We start from the raw sequence: 20,932 nt of genomic DNA, 5'->3' as shown, positions 1-20,932 counted from the left end.
TCCTATTATCCACGTGTGAAACCAGATAAGGGGATCTAACATCCGAATCTTCCCTTATTCATCATGGTAACACATTATGATTCAGGTGATTTTGCTTTGTAATTACTTCCCATCCACCATCATTTGGCTTATTTTTTTCGATTCTCAGTTCCATTTACCCCTTTTCCCTAAAAATGAGTTGCTTTCCAAATGAAACTTTGACCAATTTTATTCTGTTTCTATGGAGCGCTGCTTTTCTTTAATGATATTGATATTTTATATCTATCGCGCTCGTACACAAGTGTTTCAGAGCGCGGCAAGGTAGGGGAACAGGGGAGAACAAAACAGCGATCTTATTAGGCCCAGTGACATTGAGAACACGCAAGTGCATGGGAGATGGGGAGGGGAAAAGTGCATGGAAGTGGGAAAAGTGCATGGCAGGGGGAGAAGTGGAAAGTGGGAAGCAGAGGAGAGACATTTAAATAAATAATAAAGACAACAAACGGTGGTAGTACAGCCAGCAATTTGCAAGTGCTAAGTTTAAGGCAGCACACAGGGTAGGTCTGATAAGTGCAGGAAGAAAAAAGGGGGGGGGGCGTTGTATGGGTACAGACACAGACCCCAGTGCAAGGGGTGAGCAGGTACCTGGGCCCGGAGGACAGAGGGTGGCCAGGTGCACGGTGCCAACGAACAGATCAGCCGGGGAGTGGGGGGGGCAAAGGCAGAAGAGCCAATGGAGAGGTACGATCCCAGCGCTTGAGGCCAAGGACAAGTCTCGCAGTACTGTTCTGGATTAGTCGCAGAAGGTGGGAGTAGAGGCAAGTAGATTTAGAAAGGGGCTGTTACCATAGTCCAAGCTACAGAGAACCAGAGCTTGGGATACCATGAGCTTCTGGGGGAAGGAGAGGAAAGGCAGAGTACTTCTGAGGAGGTACAGTAGGAAGTTTGACTTTTTAGAAACCTCACAGATGTGGGCGGAGAAGGAAAGGGTGCAGTCAAAGATGACTCCGAGGTTCTTAGCCTCGCAGGTGGGCATAGGAGGGGGGCCAAGGGAAGCCAGCCAGAGAGAGGGGAAAAGATGGTTATGGTGTGCCAATTAGGAGGATCTCCGTCTTGCAGGCATTCAGGGAACTGCCATGGGGGCAACATTTGCCCCCAGTTTAGCAATTTTGTTCATGGCGTCTTTCGAGCAGAAGTTCATATACAATCAAACCAACAGATGGAGGGGCAACAGAAAACAATGGCACAGATGTATAGACGATGTCATATGCCTATGGGAGGGCTCGGAGGAATCCTTGGATGACTTTTTTTCTCCTGGCTAAACACATGCAGCTCCGACATACAATTCACGATGGAACATAGTAACTCCATCCACTTTTTAGACCTTACCATCAGTCATAATCAAGGTAAACTTATTTGCAATACTTTCCAAAAACCTGTAGACTGCAATACCCTTATACATTTAGCTAGTGATCACCCCCAATGCATTAAAGAGAATTTACCTTATGGGCAGTTTTTAAGGATTCGGAGAAACTGCACCTCATTAGATGACTTTTACCAAGATGCCACCATGCTAAGCAGCAGATTACGGGTGAGAGGATACCCAAAAAAACTGGTGTCAAGATCCATGAAAAGAGCGAGGTTCACGAGTCGTGACTCACTTCTTACTCCCAAAACACCTAAAACTGGGGATGACCACATTATGTGTGTGATAACCCATGGCCAACATGCCTTTGAAATTAAAAAGATCATTTATAAATATTGGCCCATTGCCAAACTCTGCCTACCTGACCTCCAAAAACCCAGATTCTCTTAAGAGAGCACGGAACCTAAGAACACCAGGTACACTCCATGTATATCAAGAAATCAAATCAAGCGACACTACCCCTGCAGATCATGCTCGGTCTGCCAGTTTGCCTCCAAAATGCAACTATTCCATTATGGGAATAAAATCTGGACATTGGTTTTGCAATTTGATATATCACTCAATCAAGTCGTTTATTGTATCGAGTGCCCATGCCAACTGCGCTATGTTGGGCAAACAATGCGCAGTGGGGGAACCCGGATCTCTGAACACAGATCACGCGTTCGGTGCAAGAATTGTACATCTCCTTTAGTTTAACATTATATAGAACACAGGCACAACCCACAAGATATAAAATGGTGGGTTATTGAACGAGTTCGGAGTGGTCCCAACATCCAAGGGAGACTTCTTGATTTGGAATGCAGGTGGATACACAGAATGGATTCTGTGACTCACGGGCTCAATGAACAACTTTTCCCGCATTAAGGCATAAAGTGGCCCACAGTTTTTGGATTTTTTTTTCCGACCTGCTCAAACTTTGGCATACTGCCACAACAGGGGCGAGTTCAAAACCGAGAAAAAATCCCTATAAAAAATATATTTTTACCCGAAGGTGCCCCCGGCGGTCTGGCGCTTTCCACTACAATCAAGTACCGGAATTAAATGACAGGAATAAATTTAGGGTTTCTCCTAGACCCATACATTAGAGTCAGGCATGTGTCCCTTATTACCAACACACTGACTAGACGCAGGACCACCTTCCATGCCTGTGCCTCTGTTTTTGGCTCGCACTAGTTAATTAGACTCTGACTCACCAGAACAATCGGGCGGGCTGAGTACAGCCATCTTACAGGTGGGAGAGTGCTCCGTATCCACGGAGGGCTGTTGCCACGGTTAAGTGAGTTCACCTCCTCACGTCGAGCAGTGGTACCAAATCAGTCCTGTTTCCACCTGGGACTAGACTGTGATTGGATTCTGCATGACGTGCCCCTTTTAGGACCCGGTTGGTGCGTAAGCAAATGCTTCCGCATTCGAGATGACGCCTCTGGTTCACATGCCGGGATCCGGGGACGCAGATGTGCCAACAGGCACACACACCCACTTAGCTCCCGCCCTCCAAGACCCGGTTGGTGCGAAAGCTAATGCTTCTGCAGTCGAGACGACACCTGTGTTTTAGACGTCAGTATCCGCGGGTCCCGATTGGATACCAAGCGCACAACACCCCTTTAATTCCCGCCCCTATGCAGTCCTTGGCTCTGACCGCTCGAACATTTCTGCAGCCACTGCAGGGCGCAGGCGAACAAGTGGAGCAACGTGCTCAGAGTGTAAACATCCATCTGGCAAGTGAAGCAGCATGCAGGTAAATTACACAGTGCAGATGATACCCGCCTGAGATTTGGTTCACTGAACACGTTCTTCTGACAATCGGACTAGTCCTACATCGGCTTCACCTCCTTTCTGTACCCTCCTCTCTCCCGCCCTCTTCTGTTTCAGGCAGCACCATGACGGTATTGTGACCCGTGAACCGAGTCAGTGCGTGCCACACGAAACGAATCTCTCCCCACTGATTCGCACCTTGGGGACATCCTTGGGAGACCACCATTACTTTGGTTCCCATCAGGTACTGTACCAATTCTCTACCTTTTGGCCAAATTGACTACTATGGCACACGCAGCCCTAACTCACATCGGTCCTGCCTGTTTGCGGCCCCCCTTCTTTTCAGTCCAGCGACTGAGGACTCCAGATGCAGCGCTCACCAGCGCATTACACTCACTCTGTTGTGTGACAAGTGGTCCTGATACTTGCAGCCTGTTCGCCTGGAGGCGCCCTACTCCCAGAGACTTCCTACTCGTTGGTTGAGGTGAGACACTTACCATTCATGTCCGCCCCATTTTGCGAGAGGCACCATGTCATATATATATATATCTACCTTGTTCCCCCAATAGCCTAGATTTTTTGTTGCATTAAGTGCTTCTTACCTTACCAATTTGCCCTGAAATGTCCAGCAAGGAATTACGCTCAAGAGGACATTAGATTTACTTTTTCCTCCTTTTTTGGTTTCCTCAACACAGGGGCTGTCTTTTCGCCCTGAAGAAGGCGGCCATGTTGATAAACTTAAGCGATCCCTCTTAGTCAGCCTCAAGACGGATGGCACAGCTGCCGAAACATCCAGCGCATACGAGGGGGTATTCTTGGCACACGCTAAGGACATTTTTGAACTTTCTATGTGATTCAGACAGCAGTTTGAACACACTTCACCCCCGACGACGTTGGCACATCAATATCAGAATTATTCATACTTTTCTATGTTAAATTGAATAGACAGTTGGATGACCAGCACAATTGTTTGGGCACTTGAATAATTCATGCTAGCACGTCTTTTGTACCAGAAATTTGTACATCGAATACAACTGCAGGTGCAAAATTAATAGCACCCACATGATATATGTTGCATGTTCAGTTTGTTGTGATCTTGTCTTTTTCAATTGTATCCTGTAGACCAGGATATGGTAAATGTTGCCCCTTGGTCTGATACTAACTTCTGTCTTTTCTTCACAATTTATTAATGTTTCACATGTAAGAGTATATAAAGACATTTTAGTCTTTTGTCTAAATACAGTTAAGCATCCTTCAAGCAACAGCCCCTACTGAGTATGAGTGTTTCTTCCTTGACAATTTTATGGGCAATTCACTTTGTGATTCCTTGAGTTTAAGTAGAAAGGCTCCCCAATACAACTAACAGGCTGTTCCTCCACTGAGGAAGCAATTGGGTTGAGTCCACGAGTAGCAGTACTACCCTTTAATGTTTTCTTTATCTTATATGCCTAGTCTGCTACTCATCACCACGGGCATTTCGAGAATCTTTTGATGGGCATTCAAAGATCAGTGGTGGCACACCAATCTTGAATGGCAGTTAGGCAATCTGAGGTGGCCGAGGGCAGCCTGAAAATGAGTTGTCAGCGTAGCACTGGAAATTTGAGCAGAATACAGCAATGCAGTGGGCGAGAGTTGCCAGGTATTGGCTGACAATCCAGGGCGATAGGTTAGACCCCTGGGCAACACCACAGGTAGAGAGGAAGATGGATGATGGGAAGGACCAAGTTTGGTCAGGGAGGGTTGATCAGGTGGTATGTTTTTCAGACACAAGTCACTAGACCGAGTTGGCTCGGGCAAGACTGCTGTGCTCTGGGATGAAGTCTTGGGTATTTCTTTGGCTCTATTAGAATGACTGAATTCCAAGTTCTTTCTCTTCTTTATAGAACTGTCTGACCTGGTTGGCGGTTTCTTGTTTCTTCGCTTCTGTAGGCCAGGGCACAGCAAAAATCATACCGGTTTCAGTGGTGAAACGTTAGTGTCCCACTTTCATCAGGGCTGTTTTTAGACCAGCACTCACTAATGTGCTGTCTTCTAATTTAACTTCAGTATCCCTTGGCTGTTATTCGGAAGCCTCATGCCTCTAGGTGACTTATCCCATGTAATTCTCTTGTTCCAACGGACTTCTCAACATTCTCTTCCGGAGTGCATTCCTGGAAACCTCAAGTATGCGATGTAGGGCACGTTTCCCTGATGTCTACATGCTGCAGTACCGCTTAAACAGCAGCAGCACCGGTTTGCTGTCTGCTGTTTAAGCGGTACTGCAGCACGTAGACATCAGGGAAACGTGCCCTACATCGCAGTCCAGTCCGCAGTCATCGCGCCACTAAAGCGCTGCAGCCAGACAATTTTCATCCACCGTCCAAAATGGGTTTGAGTTCAGATTCTCGAGGCATGTTTGCTAACTACAAGAACAGGGAAGCTGGCTTCTAAACCCAGACAGCCACTTGCTCTCATAGCAGTCAACCGGGCTTAACCTGTGTCCGCAGTACCCATATCGTCAGTTGTAAGGCATGCTCCACTGCTGGAAAAAACAGGGAAGCAGGCAACCAACCTGCTTCAGACCAAGCCGGCTGAATTCAGTAGGGGCGTTCTCCATGGCTGGCAGCACGTCTCGCACAACCTCTTCCCGTTAGATGAAAGGGCCTGCATGAGCCTTTCGGCATCAAGGACAAGGTTGTTTGCACATGCCCTTCATCTTCTCTTCTACCTACTTTCTTTACCTGCTCTTGCTCCTTACCAATTTTCCACAAATTGGTTATGCTTAGTCTGCTCTGTAATTTCTTTCCCATGGTGTGGCGTGTAGGTATGTGTACATATGTTGCAGCAGATGCTTTGAGTGCGTCCCTTCTTAGGTCCATGGCTGATAACCCATTGCATGTGGTATTTAATAATCTTTTCTTTATATTGGGGAATCGACTTACACAAATGAACAGTGTGAGGTTTTCCACATTTTATGATAAAATCCAACTTACTACAAATTCAACAATCGTTGTTTTCACCACACTCGCACCCCTCTGAACAATTTAAAATATCAAGCCATATCCTCCTTACACCAACAATACGCAATCTCAGTTCTAGTCCGTACTTGCCTCCAACAATCTGAACTACTACACGTTAAAAACCTACTGTCCTTTTATCGACCACAATCGGCACCAAATAAAATCTAATCTACACAGCTGTCTTCCCTTATACAGGGTACCTCCTCCTTAATCTCGTTACAGCCTCCTGATTTTTGTTGGTAGAGTATAAAACTATATAGTTCTATAGTAGCGACTTTACACTGCACTGCGTATCCTTTCCCCCCAATTACTTGCATGGGATCAGGGCGTTCTGGATGGTTTTGTCTAAATCAATGTTTTTAGTATAAATTTTCAATGCAATTTCAGGTGCTACGGGTAACCCCATGCCACACACGGAAAAAACGAGTAAATTATATTCATCAAACAAATTATTGATGATAGACCCGTGCACTCCAAACGAGGTGGGGGCCTCTTCCTTTATGCTTTATGTAAAACAATATATTTTGCTAATTAACCCACATAAATTATGATTACTAATTCACAAGTAATTTTCACATTCCTCTTACAAATAAATACATCTGACAACACTATGAAAAACCAACGAAAATCTCTCAACTTTATGCTCCACAGGAGGAGAAAATCAACATGGTTGATAAATGACCACAATTCTGCATTGGTTATAGCTTGGTATCACACTCCCAAGTAATGCCACACTGAGACCCGAGTTCCCTCTGTGTGGTGCTGGTGCGTGACCCCTCACTATGCGTTTTGGGGCTAACTGCCCCTTCAGGTGTAGCTGTTACTGAGTAACCTGGCCCTTAACTTTGTCCCACTATATCCCTTATTTTGTCTGGATCTGTTCTCACAAAAAAGCTGGAGTCCAAAATTGTTCACTTAATGCTTCAAGTGCATCGGTCTGGAAGCTATCTTCATAATACCTTGCAGTATCTCCATCTTCGTTGTCAGTAGTGGTTTGGGTGAAACTGGACAGGCTGAAGTGAGGGGCTTGCAAAGTATGGACATGAGACTTCTGTTGGCTACGCTCTTGAAACATTACTTAGCCGTGTGGTGTCCTTGGAGGAGCAGTTTCAACTTTATGCTTTGCTGGAATGCCCTGATGGTGCAAGATATCGGCTAGTAAAGTGCACAAAAACCACCTTTTTTGTTTTTTTCTTCAAAATCTCTAAAATGACAGTGGACAGGGTCAAATAGTCCAGCGACAAAGCATGGCAAGGGAGGTTCTGGGAGAGTGGTCAGCCCCTCTTCTCAATCCCTGAGAAAATTCGAAAACTTTGATAAAAGTAGGTGCTTTACAGCACACTTTCTGTGAAAAAATGAATTATGCAGGAACACATTGGGTAGATGGCAAGTCACCAACTGTGTACTAGGGCAACATATTTTCATGATCCTTCTGCCCCAGTACATGCCAGTATAAAAATAAGTTTAATTCTGGCTGCACACTACATGTCCATGCTGGGTCTATGCCAGTATTCATATAAGAACATACCCTGGTTCGCTTTGGCCATGATGCTGGTAATGATGCTATCAGAAAACATGCCCATGTCAAACCTGCCAATATATGCCCCTCTCCAGATGAAATTTCTAATGTTGGCTTTACTAGTAAAAAATAAAATGCCATGCCACAGTAAGAAAACATGTCCAGACAGACTATTTTGGCTTTACCCTTGAGGCCCAGTTAAAAATGCCATGCCACAATTGTATGTCCAGACTTACTGCCACTGCATAAATGTACTCCCACCCCCTGCCTCAAAACAGGGGCACTCTCATTCCTTCTCATGCACCCATTCAGTGTTCATACATACTCTCATTTACCCCCCAACCCCTTGCTCACACTCACAAATGTTTGTTCTTATTTTCTTACCTGCAGCCCGATCCAGACTCAAGATAACTCTGCCCTTTGCTGCCTGCAACAAAGGCCCCTTGACTCACGCAATGCACCAAGAGGAACCTAGAAGCGGGGAGAGCTTCCTAGTTTTTGTACACGTGTGGTCCTGCCATCTCTGGGCCTCTGAATGTGTTGGGATAAATTGGTGTGCCCCCATCGGCCATCCCAGGCCCATTGGGCACAGGTTTGGAAAACTATCTGAGGCAAACTAGGTTTCCCATCGACAGTTAAATGAATAACCATGGTCCACCACTTTTGTGGAACACTCCCGTCCCTTGCACGCCCTAGTTATGTTGTAAAGACAACCAAATATTTGAAGATGCATATGGTTACAAAAAACCATTAATGAGATTTTTTTTTAAATGTAGGTTTTACTATTTTCATGCATTCATTATCATGTGAACCGTTATTGATTATATTCATACACATATAAATCACATACACATATAAATCAATTACTAGTTTGTCCAATTCTGCTTATCTCGCGTCTATTGCATAACTACCAATCCGGTTATTCATAAATTGGTCCTAGACAGTTTTTCATATTGTTGGGTTCATGATATTGGTAGTGTTTACAATATTTCAGTTAATTTCTCTACTTGTTTCGGGAAATGATCCCCTTCAGGAGCTTCCGATTTTGTATGCTGTCAATCCCTTTCTTCTCTGGATGATATTGTCATGTACAGGTTCTTTTCGAATTTTCTTATATCCAAATTACTTGGGCTTGGTTCTTCCTGTCAGGTGACAGCCCTGAGTATCGAAATGCAGAATATGAAGAAATCCTCCACTTGGCCTCCTGTATCTTTTATCCTTATTGTCTAATTCTTTTCAGAGATGTACATTTTACCCAATCTTTAACGGATGGGTCATTGGTAGTTTTGGCAAATGTTAGTAGCAGTATGTCGTAAAAAGAATTCAGCCTTTGTGGTACATCATTCTGCCAATCTTTAGAGGATTGTTTCTTTGTTGTGTACCTAAATGTAGGTGACCGTATGCTGCTAAGGAGTCACCCCAAAGGTGGTTCTTCCACGGAGCTGTGCTGCCAGAAGGAACCTACATTTTTTAACCAATCTCGTATCTAATGGTTGTTGTGTAAGCATACGTATCTTCACCAAATATTTGGTTATCTTTACAACCTAACGAGGGTGTGCAAGGGACAGGAGGGTTCCACAAAGGTGTGGACCACTGTTATTCACTGTATGCACCACCTAGCATTGGTTAATCGCCCCTGCACCCCACTACTTTTCATAGGTTTTATATAATTCCAATAATCTTAAGGGTGTGCTCCTAGACGCTCGCTGAATAGGCACCATCGACAGTTAAAATCAGTCCATGAGTACTCCCTCTGCTGCTTGCAGCAGCAGATGAAGCAGTGGTTTCACTTGGCTGTCTTTGCTCGTTCATAATGGGTGGTGGGTTGGTGCTCCATCTTGCATTAAGGATGAGCAGCACCTGCTAAAAGAATTTCATGCGCCAATAGTTAGATTTTATTTATATTGCGCTCATACACAAGTGTTTCAGAGCGCGACCAAGCAGGCAAAGGGAGGGAAACGGGGGGGAGAACAAAAAAGGCAAGTGCATGGAAGGGGACAGAAGTGGAAAGTAAGGAACAGACGAGAGAACTGAATAAATATTTAAATAAGGCGATAAACCGTGGTAGTGCAGCCAGCAAGTGGCAAAGTGCTAAGTTAGTCAGGTAGGGTGTATCTGATAAGTGCAGAAGAAAAGTGGGTGGGGGACTATGGGTACAGATACTGCAAGGGGTGGCCCAGTGGCAGTGCAGGAGGGTGAGCAGGTAGCTAAACCTGAAGGACAGAGGTTGGGCAGGTGCACTGTGCCCAGAGAGAAAGCAGATGAGCAGGGGAGAAGAGGGGCAAAGGCAGAAGCAAAGAGGATAGCCTTGGGCTGCTTCCGGAACCGGTGCACTGGGTGTGTGTAGTAATCTATATGTATTGTTTTCAAAAAGGGACGTTGAGACGGCGTGGCAGTGCTACTATCCCTAGTGTGATGTCCACTGTACCCATGATCCTTCAAGCGTTGAGGTCCCTCAGATTGATTTTTTTCCGCCATCGTGAGCAGTCTCTTCTCGCGGAGTACAATTTAGGTTGCCGCCATTTAATTTGACAAAGTTTAATACTCTTACTGTCCTTTTCGACTGCCGTGTCTCGCCACAGTGAAGATTCACGCCGAAGGACAAGACGAATCGTCGGATGAAGCAACTTCGGATCTCTTTCGGCCTGGCCTTGGAAGGTCCAACGGGCCTAGACCCTTACAGTAGAGAGAGTCGGGGGCGGTCATTATGCAATGTATTTTTCCACCCCATTCCCTTGTCACCCTGCTGCCTGCCCCAAACATGGATAGGACGCCTTTTAAACTTTGCCCATCCTGTAATAAAAAATTCCTGTGGATCGATGAGCGCAGAGTGTGCAACCTGTCTTAATTGGGACCTCGACTATGGGCACTGCCGAGCTTGCAAGCTTTTTTGACCTAAAACCCTTAAAGACCGCACGACGAAAAGTTGGGCCCATCACGCCATGCAGGCCATGGCCTCCATTGACGTGGAGGGAGCTTCCAGTGCCGGCAGTGACTTGGTCTTTTCCGGCGGCGAGGGTGACGGAACAGCCACGTTCCCCCAGTGCTAGCCCCTGACCCCTGTAAGACAGGCCGGCGGCTCTGTTGTAGGGACTACACCCGGCGGCAAAGCACTCAATCTTCCCACACTAAGCATATACCCCACAGAGATGTGTCCAACACACACTGAGATTTGGCGTCTAGGGGCAGATCTGTGGATTCACTGCCCTCTGGGCACTCGGTCTCGCTTCATGACAGGCCCCTTAAGACTGAAGACTCTGACAAAACCTCTAATGCCGAACGTATAAGGACGCAGCGGGGGCCCTTCCCAGTAACGAAACTCAACCTGTTTCGTCTAAACCGGCAGGGAGGCCAAAAGAGTCAGGACTTTCTCACCTTAAGAGACCTCTCCCAGCAGACCTAATTAAAGCTTCTAGCGCAAAGAAATCGTCCTCTAAAAGCTCCAATCTCAAGGATACTCGGAAGGACAAGTCCCATAAGGAGCCTACCCATACCAGACACTGTACAGGAGACTGAAGAGATCCTACAGGAGGATGGAGAGGGTGATGAGGATTTGCTCACCTGCTATACCTGACCTGGGGTTAGCCCCAGTTCAGCCAAGTGGTCAGCACAGGGCATAAAGTAATGTCCAGGATGTCTTTCTTTGCTAACTTCTTTGAAGAGCTTCCCCATGCTTTAGAGAGCCTACAAAATACTGAGTATCAAGAAGATAATCAATACTATGAGGATGGGGATGATGACTAAGTCAGAGGTCTATGCAATGTACTCTCCAGTTCCGCAATACCCACCCCCCCACCCCCTAGCTGATTCCCCTGTGGATAATCAGCCCTTGTTCATTGATATCCTAATCAAGGCAGCCGAGTTTTTCAGCATTCAAACTCATGAGACTGAACAAGACCGATTTTTGTCGAGCATCCTGGGGGACAAGAAAGCTGCCACCCAGTTTATACCATTTAAAAAAAAAAAAAAAAAATCAGTTCAAAGGAGTATCCAACCTTCACTTGAAATCCCCAAAACTAGAGCAGTCAACCCAAGAATGGAGAAACTATTACACCCGGCACCATCTGATCCCTTATATATATATAAGGGGATGGCTTAAGCCAGATTCACTGGTGGTCATGACTACCTGGAAGAGGGCTGGTACACCCTTAGCCTCTTCTGGAGCGCCGCCAGACAAGGAGAGCAAGAAGCTCTACACCGTGGGGAGGAAGGTAGCAACTTCTGCAGCCTACCAAGCTAGAATTGCCATCAATTCCACACTGTTGGCAAGCTACGACTGCACAAAATGGGTCAAGGTTACGGCCCTGGTTGACTCTGCTCCAGAACCTCTTAAATAAAAACTTGTAGCAGCTGAAGGCAGAACCACTGCCAGCAGTCTTCTTAAAAATAACCTTTGATGCAGCAGATAATGCTGACATGTCATTGTAGAGGGCACTATTCTCAAACGCCATGCCTGGCTTCGACAGTCCGGATTCAAACTGGAAACAGAAGCAACCATGCTGAATATGCCAATAGAACCTAATGTTTTTGACAAATCGGTGGAGGAAGCTCTGAAGTTGGCCAAGGAGGAGTATGACACACTCAGTCCCTTGGCCAACTTACAACAAACAGATTGAACAGAGAGGTGGAAACAATTTTCGCGGCCAAAATGCACAAAGGCTCCAGGCAAAACCAAAATAATTCATGGAATAGCAACCAGGGACAAGCGTCCCAGGGTTATCCCAGAGGCTGCGGCCGGGGTAGGCCTTCCACTTCCAGAGGTGGAGATACTCCCCCGAACAATGATGCCCTGCTACAGGTTCCCTCCCATGCCTCCCCAGTAGGGGGACGAATTGCAAACTAACGGACATCAACGGTAGCCAGAGGTTATTGCGTGGAGCTCCTGAAAACACCATCAAACCTCCCCCGCACCGAAGGAAATCAAGAGAAGAAAACATCTCCTCTTGATAGAAGAGGTCAACGCGCTACTCCTCAGACTCCATCGAGATTGTGCCGTCCAACGAGGTAAACAAGGGTATTTATTCAATGTACTTCCTATTTCCAAAGAAGGATCTGACCATGCGCCCAGTGTTAAACTTGCGTCCTGCAACACTTATGTAAAGCCACAAATTCTGCATGACAACGCTACAAGAGGCAATTCCCCTACTAAAGCGGGGAGATTACATGGCTACATTGGATATGAAAGATGCTTATTTTCATATTTCAATGCTCCCAGCGCACAGAAGTCTCCTTCGGTTCAAGGTATCAGACCAGCACTGCCAATTGAAGGTGCTGCTACCTTTTGGAGTAGCCTCAGCTCCAAGGGTATTCACCAAGTACTGGCAGTGGTGGCAGCGCACATGTGCTGGGAGTCAATCTCAGTGTACCCCTACCTGGACGACTGGCTGATCACAGTAGAAACTCCCCATCTTAGCAAACAAATCATGCAAAGAACCGTAAATCTAATTTTCCAATTGGGCTTCTCAATAAACAAGAAAGTCAAGTCTGGTACCAACACATCAAAACAGTTCCTATGAGCTGTATTAGACACAGACCGGCTTAACCTTTCCGTCCATGGAAAGAGTACAAAACATGCTTAGGCAAATACCCTAGTATCAAGCCGGTCTCCAGATATGCGTACGCAAAGCAATGCGGTTAATGGGCATGATGGCATCTTGCATTTATCTGGTCCCATGCGCACGTCTGCGCATGCGACCAATGCAGGAACAATGGTCTCGGGCCAAGTGGCCAAGGGAAAACCATTCCACGATCCGGAAGCGCAAACGATTGTCACAACAGACGTGCCACTTTCTGGATGGGGGACTCTATTACCTTCACCACACGGTATGTGGACACAAGTCACGGCACAGAACCATATCAACCTACTGAAACTACTAGCAGCCTTCAAAGCACTACAGGCATTCAATTTGCAACCGACAAATCAGTCGGTTCCGATTCTAATAGAGAGCACAACTGCCATGTTTTATATCTTCAAACAGGGGGGCACACACTAGCCAAATCTGTCCAAGTTGGCTCAGAAATATGGAAGCGGGCACTCAGACGAGGGATGTCCCTATCCTCCCAACACGTTCCAGGGGTACTCGACACTCTAGCAGACTCTCTGAGCAGAGACCCACTACCAGAAGAACACAAGTGACAACTAAACTCAAACGTTGTAGGACCACATCCTCTCAGTGGAGTTACCCAACAATAGACTTGTTCGCTACAAGAGAAAACGAGCAATGCCCAGACTTCGCGTCCATGTTCCCCCAACCAGCCTCCTAGGGGAATGCCCTATGGATGAACTGGTCAGGGAAATTTGCTTACACCCCCGCCCCTACCGACACTATTAATGAGCAGGATAGTGACAAGATGCACAGAACAGATGACTCTCGTCCTAGTTGCTCCTATGTGGGCGTGACAATGTGGTATTCACATCTGCACAAGCTGGTGATGTGCGATTCCCATCAAGCTCCTATACCTAACCAACCTGTTGACCCAACACAGGGGACAACAGTGCACTCGCACCCACACAATGAACTTTATGGATAGCCTCAAGGAGTCATTAAAAGCAAACACTAGGCACTGCTATTTCGACAAGTGGAATATTTGTCATTTGGTGCTAGTCAAAACAAAATGTTAGATTTAATCAGCCTATACCACCTCTGAGTAAATTCTCGTGGTGGAAAGTACCAGTCATTAAAGCATTCATGGAGGGAATAAAGAGGCTTTTTAATCCCCCGCCAGGATGGGATCTCAATGTAATACTAACAAAGCTCATAGGACCCCCTTTCCAGCCTATGCATTAAGCGAGTCTTAAACACCTTACCTACAAGACTGCCTTCTTAGTGGCTATTACTTCCATAAAGTCCGTGAATTACAAGCATTGTCAGTGCAGGACCCTTTATTATCCATAAAAATAAATTGGTTTGACGTACTCACCTAGGTTCTCAACTAAATTCACTTCTAAATTCCATGTGAACCAATCCATTGAGCTCCCGACCTTCTTTCAAAAGCCAGCTAGCTCAGCTGAGGTCCAACTCCACACACTAGATGTGCGGAGAGCCTTTCTCTACTATGTAGATAAGACCAGGCCGCTTAGAAAAACAGATCCAACTGTTTGTCTCCATAACAGGCAGAGAAGGAGAAGGCAGAGAAGAACGCATTTCCAAGAATGCGATCTCCAGATGGATAGTCGGATGTATACAATTATGCTAGTCGTCATCAAACAAGACACTGCCTTTCACACCAAGAGCTCACTCCACACGGAGCATAGGAGCTACACTGGCTTTTATCGCAAATGTCCCCCTTAGACAGCATTTCCATAGCAGCTACATGGAGCTCAATATATACTTTCACTCAGCACTACTGAATTGACACACATTCCAAAGCAGATGCACAGGTGGGACAAGCGGTTCTAAAACTTCAATTTGCCGCTGCTCCTTCTCATAACACTGTTTGCTAATCTATGCATAGCATGTGGTCTAAGCAGATTCCACAAGCCTTAAGAGTGATACATTACTCGCTGTTATAGTATTTCTGATGCTTGCATCTGCTTAGATGCACATGCGCCCACCCTTCCTCCCATGTGGATTAGAAGGCCATAGATGTTTTCTGGCTTTATCTCTGTACTCCCGCTATACTTCATGCTACTTCAATGTCAGAAACAAAACCATCTGAGGGACCTCTTTGCATGAAGCACCATGGGTACTGTGGATGTCACACTAGGGATATTGTTTACAGGCTCGCCCTGTCGACCCTTTTCGAGTTTCGAAAACAAAACATTTAATACTCCACGGCTACCACTAGATGTCGGCCTATGCATAGAATGTCAATCTCAGCAGATACAAGCATCAGAAATACAATTATGGTGAGTAATGTATCGTATAGCTCTCCTTCGGCCATGTTGGCGCACTCTCCCAGTTGTGCTGCATGTTGGCTTACACCTTAAGCTCTTTTTGCTCTGGCAGAGTTAATATTGCAAGTTTCTATTTCCTAGAACTAAATTTAAGTGAGACTGTTCGCATTCAGCACTGCACTTATGCTTCCAGTGCATTAAGTAGGTTATGATTATTTTGCCTGCCTCACATTGTGGGCCTCAGGCAAACCATTGTACTATCAAGTCCCAACTATGATGCTGTGCAGTTGTTTTTTCATTCACTTTATAGTACTTAACCATACAAAAAAGGTACTTGATAAGGGTAACACATTGTCAAAGCAGTGCCAATATAAAAAGTGGCTCCAAAGGCAGCCCCACTATTGGGAAAAATAATTGAAATGGAATATGGATCAGGATCGAATTGAGTTTGGTCTATCCCTGTGTACCTTTGTGTGTTATATAACACTTCAGGTATTTCCTGCATGCTCTGTATGAAGGACTTTTTTTAAATGGCCAAATACACGTCAATCAGAAATTGGTGTAGTGCACCCATGTGAAATATTACATTGGTAGTGAATTTACCTTCATTTGCCATGGATTCCCAACCCCTTTCCCTACCATATAGTCAACTGTAAAGTTGTAACTGCGTTTGTATTTTTATTTTTTTACCCCAGCTACGCCTCAACAGCATCAAGAAACTCTCAACCATTGCATTAGCACTGGGTGTTGAGCGAACTAGATCTGAGCTCCTTCCATTCCTTACTGGTGAGTAACGCAACTTATTATTCTATACACATCTTGCTGGTAGACCCAATTTGTCCAAAAAGTTTAAAAAAAGAGAATGTAAAAAACATTTTGCAGCCGGTGTTGAAATGGTTGACTGGAAGGGAGTCTTTGGAAGTGGGGAAGAGTGGGGTTGGGGCGGGGGGGTTGTGGTGGTTGTGGTTGGGGGAGCAATGGCCCCATTCTGCACACTTTAAAAGAAAAAAGTGCATCCCTCTGCTGAGGAAGTAGATACTTTTTAATTACTGCCAATAGTTTCATACCTTAGAGTATGATGTAAACTTGGAATGATGCTAAAATCAAATGTTTGTAATACTGTGTTCCTTCTCTAGATACCATATATGATGAAGATGAAGTGCTTTTGGCACTTGCTGAACAGCTGGGAAGCTTCACCGTCCTAGTTGGTGGCCCAGAGTTTGTCCACTGTCTGCTGGTAAGGATTCCTACATCAATGCTTGGTTACATGCTATCTGGTTATTTATTTAACTGACCAACCTGTTACAGGCTTGCCCCTTGTAGCTTGGGCAATGCCTGCATCAAAGTACAAGTCTGGCTAAATGGACTTTCCAGTCGCTTAGTTGCTCGCTTGTGACTTTGAAGATTCTGGTGGTGTAATGCATAGCTGTTCTGGTCCCATGTCCTGTCTCTAGTGTTTGGTGGTAACCGTTGTTTAGCCAGTATTGTGGAGGACCTCCATCGGTGAGTCTGTTTAATATTGGACACAGTAGGATCATCTGAATTACTGCTCCAGCCTGAAGCAGAGATTGCTTGAGGGTTTCATTGTGTTGATTTTGGGATGCTTCATTCCTTGCCTAGTTTGACTTTTACATGGCATTTCCACTTGGATTTGAATGTTCGGGACCTGAACAGGATGCTGCTAGTGAATGTTGCATAAAATACTTTTTAAATCCAATGTAATGTGTTTAAACATGAGCTTTTAGAAAGTATGATATACTTACATGCTTCCAAGATGTATCTCAATTGGTTATTGGGCCTTTTGTAGGAATGTTAGTATAGGGTTTGAATCCTGGTTCAGTATCTCATTTGAGGTGGCTGAAGTAATTTTGTTGGATGGCATAATCTGCATCTGTGCTTCTAATCTATAGGGTGCACTATGTAATTCCTGCCGTTCCACGTGATATATGTATAGCTGCAAAGCACATCTGTGGAAACCTTAGACTGCTTCTAAATAAGGTGGTTTTTAGATGTCGCTTTTGTATGGGCGTGATCTAAATAAAATAACATGTCACTGCTGTACTTGGTGGTCTGGCTCTAGGAGTAGTGCAAGGCGAGATTCTGTTTTCAGAAGTTGTTCCCGATCTTTTCCTTGGCTTTGGGTTCTGTACCATGTTTTAAACGGAACCCATTGCTCCACTGAGCTGTGGAAGTTCTATTATGAATCTGACCGATTTAGGAGCCTGAATGGGAATCCTTTTGTGTTGGACTGCCATTAAAACAAGGGCTTTACTCCTGGCCATGGTGGAGGAATTGCACTCCTCTGCATCATTAATTCGAAGTTGGTGGGTTGAAGGGCAGTCTGTTGGGTGGAAGGATGAGGTCTTGTGTTTTTAAATTTTTATAATTAAATGGTTTCATAAAAGTAGCAACACAGAACAAGAACTTGTAACCAAGAATCGAAACTCGCTCAAAAAGACAATCTGCGCCACCCATGTGTTCACAGCGAAAATGAAATCTAGTAGAGTCGGCTCATTCATGATTCCCTATTTATCACAAATCTTGGAAAATGTATGAGGACACACTCGGGATCTATACTCCTGCTCCTCCCTTGACCTACAATGGTTTAAATTGCGTTCCCACTAAAGATTTTGGGTGTATCTTGGCCACATTTGAGACAGTTTTTCATATCTGGAGTAGGAGCCCCACCCCCAGCACCCCGATATGGCCAGCAAATAAAATTTGTGATGGGCTGGCCCAGCATCGAACACGCTCCAATGAACATCAAAATCCCAGGATTTGCTTGCATAACCAGATTGTGTGCTAGAATGTGCCCACCGCTATGTCGCAGCGCACACAATATGGGTTCCTAGCGTGGCCACACCTGTTATAGTATGCTCTGTGAGGAATCTTAAATTGTACCAGCTGAAACTGTGCTGAAATGGCTACCTCTTGGCGTGACATCAGATCTCCGCATCGATGGGCCCAGTATCTTAACACCCATTTCAGTTTGAGCTTGGCCTTAGAGGATAACCTAATAGTAGAACAATAATATTCAAGTTGATCTCTAAAGGATTTTGGTCAGGACAATCGTTGTTCTCCTTGAATTGTGTATGAATAACATGTCTTAATTGAGTATATCAGAACCTGTCTTCAAGTGACATCTCAGTTATGCTGCATTTCCTGGGAATGCCAATGGTCTACCATTGGAAAGCCTGTCTTTCAGCAGACATAACTTTTCCCAGCCAGTGTCTTGGAAATTCGAGTTTCTGAAGTTAAATGTTAAAGGTATTTGTACCGCGCACCGTCGCCAACGGAATTGGTCTCCAGGCGGATCTGTAAATGATAAAGGTGGGATGGGTTAGTAAGGTGAAGATGGTGAGAGGAGTGGTGTTCTGTTGGCAGCTTCAACTCAGTATACACCAGGTGCTGAGCTTTGTTGCGGGTATCGGATCAGAGTCAGTCCGCGTGTACTGTTCCGGCTTATGTGTTGCAGTGTTAAGTGCGTGCGGCTTGTTGTGCGAGAGATGGTTGTGAGTTTGAGTGAGATAAGTATGCAGAGTTTGAGCTTATATTGGTTAGTGGGTTACTTAACCTTTACCATGCTAACATTCACAGTTCTGTCTGAGTGTGGCACTTTTTGGCCTTCACATTCCCATCTAGACGCGGCGCAGTCCAGGGTTTAGGACTCCCTCCAGGTGCGGTCATGCCAACATTCACACTTTTATCTATATGCGGCGCAGGCTAGAGTTTAGAGATCCGTCCAGGTGTGGGCATGCTAACATTCACAACTCCATCCGAACGCCACACAGGCTGGTGTTCACAACTCTAAGTGTGGCACACGCTAGCATTCACGTTTTTCTAGGCGCGTGCATGTTATCCTACAGTCAATCCTATCCAGATGTGACAAAGGCCAACGTCTATCTAGGTGCGTCTGCCGGTCTGGATATGTTCGTCCGGTACGTACGAGTGGGAGAGTCATTTGCGGTCTTTCGGCTGGGTCTAGGTATGTGGTCCGTCTCTGTAGCCTTTGTGGCTATTTTCCATGAGGTCTTATGCTATGTCGAGTGGTTGGTTCTTTGGTTTGAGTGTTTGTCCAATTTGAGAGTGGCCGAGGTTGGAGTTATTTTCATCATTTTAATGTCTGGGCATTCTAGTGCGTCTCCGTTGTGGTTACGCTTTGAAGAGCCATGATTTGAGGAGTTTCCTGAATGCTAGGTGGTTTGTTGTATTCCGTATATTCTTAGGTAGGTCATTCCAGGTTTTGGGTGCCTGGTGAGAGAGGCGATCCTCAGTTTATTTTCTGTTGTAGGGTTTTGGTTCCAGGCGTATGTCTGTGCTTGATTTTAGCGTTCTTGTCGGTTGATGTAGGCGTAGTTTGTCGCTTAGGAATTCTGTGTCTTGTTTGTGTATTGCTATGTGCGTGATGCACATGGCCTTGAACTTTATTTGTTTCAGTGGTAGCCAGTGTAGCATTTTTAGTGCAGGTGTGATGTGTTCTCTTCTGGGTAGCTTGAGGAGGAGTCTGGCTGCTGCATTTTGTATGCGTTGCAGTTTTTTAGAAGTCATTCGGGCATGCCCAGGTATAGGCTATTAGCATGGTCTAATCTGGACATGATCGGGGAGATGATGGTAAGTGTTTTGTTGGCAAACAACAGGAACGGTAGGATCCTTTTTGCTTCTCGCCGGAGGAAGAAACATTTCTTGATTACCGAGTTTACTTGTGGCTCCAGAGTGCGATTGTTATCCATCAGGACCCCTAGGTTTTTTACAGTTGATGATGAAAGTTTGTGATTGTTCCATATCAGAGCTTGCAGGGTAACCTAGCCTGCCCCCTCCGTGGCAGCTCAGTAGACGGACAGTTAGGCCCATGCCAACCGCAGCACCATTGTCAGAAGATTGGATGGTGCATGTCAGTCACTCTTCGTTCTGATGTGTGGGTGAGCGGGATTGCCATGTAACCAATTGGGGAAACCCAGTAGCATTTCCTGAAGTCTGGAAAGCCTATTCCACCCTCCCATACCAAGCTATTTAGCGTGATCCTAGGCTGCGACTGGCACCGAGCAGCTGCTTCTAGGCCTGCTAGATTTTGCAGAACTCCCCATGTGGGATTACGACTGGCGTCTTAGTTTAACTGTAGCCCAAGGCAACATACTTTCCTCCCAGGATTTGATCAGCCAAGTCACTTTATCCGTGATATTGATATTTTATTTCTATCGTGCTCGTACACAAGTGTTTCAGAGCGCGGCAAGATGGCAACAGGGGAGAACAAAACAATCTTACTAGGCCAGTGACATTGAGAATGCGCAAGTGCATGGGAGAGTGGAGGGGAAAAGTGCATGGAAGGAGGGAGGGGAAAAGTGCATGGAAGGGGAGGGGGGAGAGTGGAAAGTGTGAAGCAAAGGAGAAACAGATAAATAATAAAGGCAACAATCCAT

General features: G+C 45.5%; 1 protein-coding gene across 1 annotated transcript in view; it reads left to right on the top strand.

The window, feature by feature from the left end:
* PPP2R1B (protein phosphatase 2 scaffold subunit Abeta) overlaps positions 1-20,932 on the top strand; it is a 165,338-nt gene that overhangs the window by 9,248 nt on the left and 135,158 nt on the right. Inside the window, exons 2-3 of the mRNA XM_069614304.1 lie at positions 16,211-16,301; positions 16,652-16,752. Of these exons, the coding sequence (XP_069470405.1) occupies positions 16,211-16,301; positions 16,652-16,752 (192 nt within the window). The remainder of the gene's footprint in view (positions 1-16,210; positions 16,302-16,651; positions 16,753-20,932) is intronic.

The sequence above is a fragment of the Ambystoma mexicanum genome, chromosome 9 (genome assembly GCF_040938575.1).
Source record: "Ambystoma mexicanum isolate Mex_15411 chromosome 9, UKY_AmexF1_1, whole genome shotgun sequence".
Lineage (NCBI taxonomy): Eukaryota > Metazoa > Chordata > Amphibia > Caudata > Ambystomatidae > Ambystoma > Ambystoma mexicanum.
Note: the sequence above shows the minus strand (reverse complement) of the source record. Positions and strands in the feature narration are given on the sequence as shown.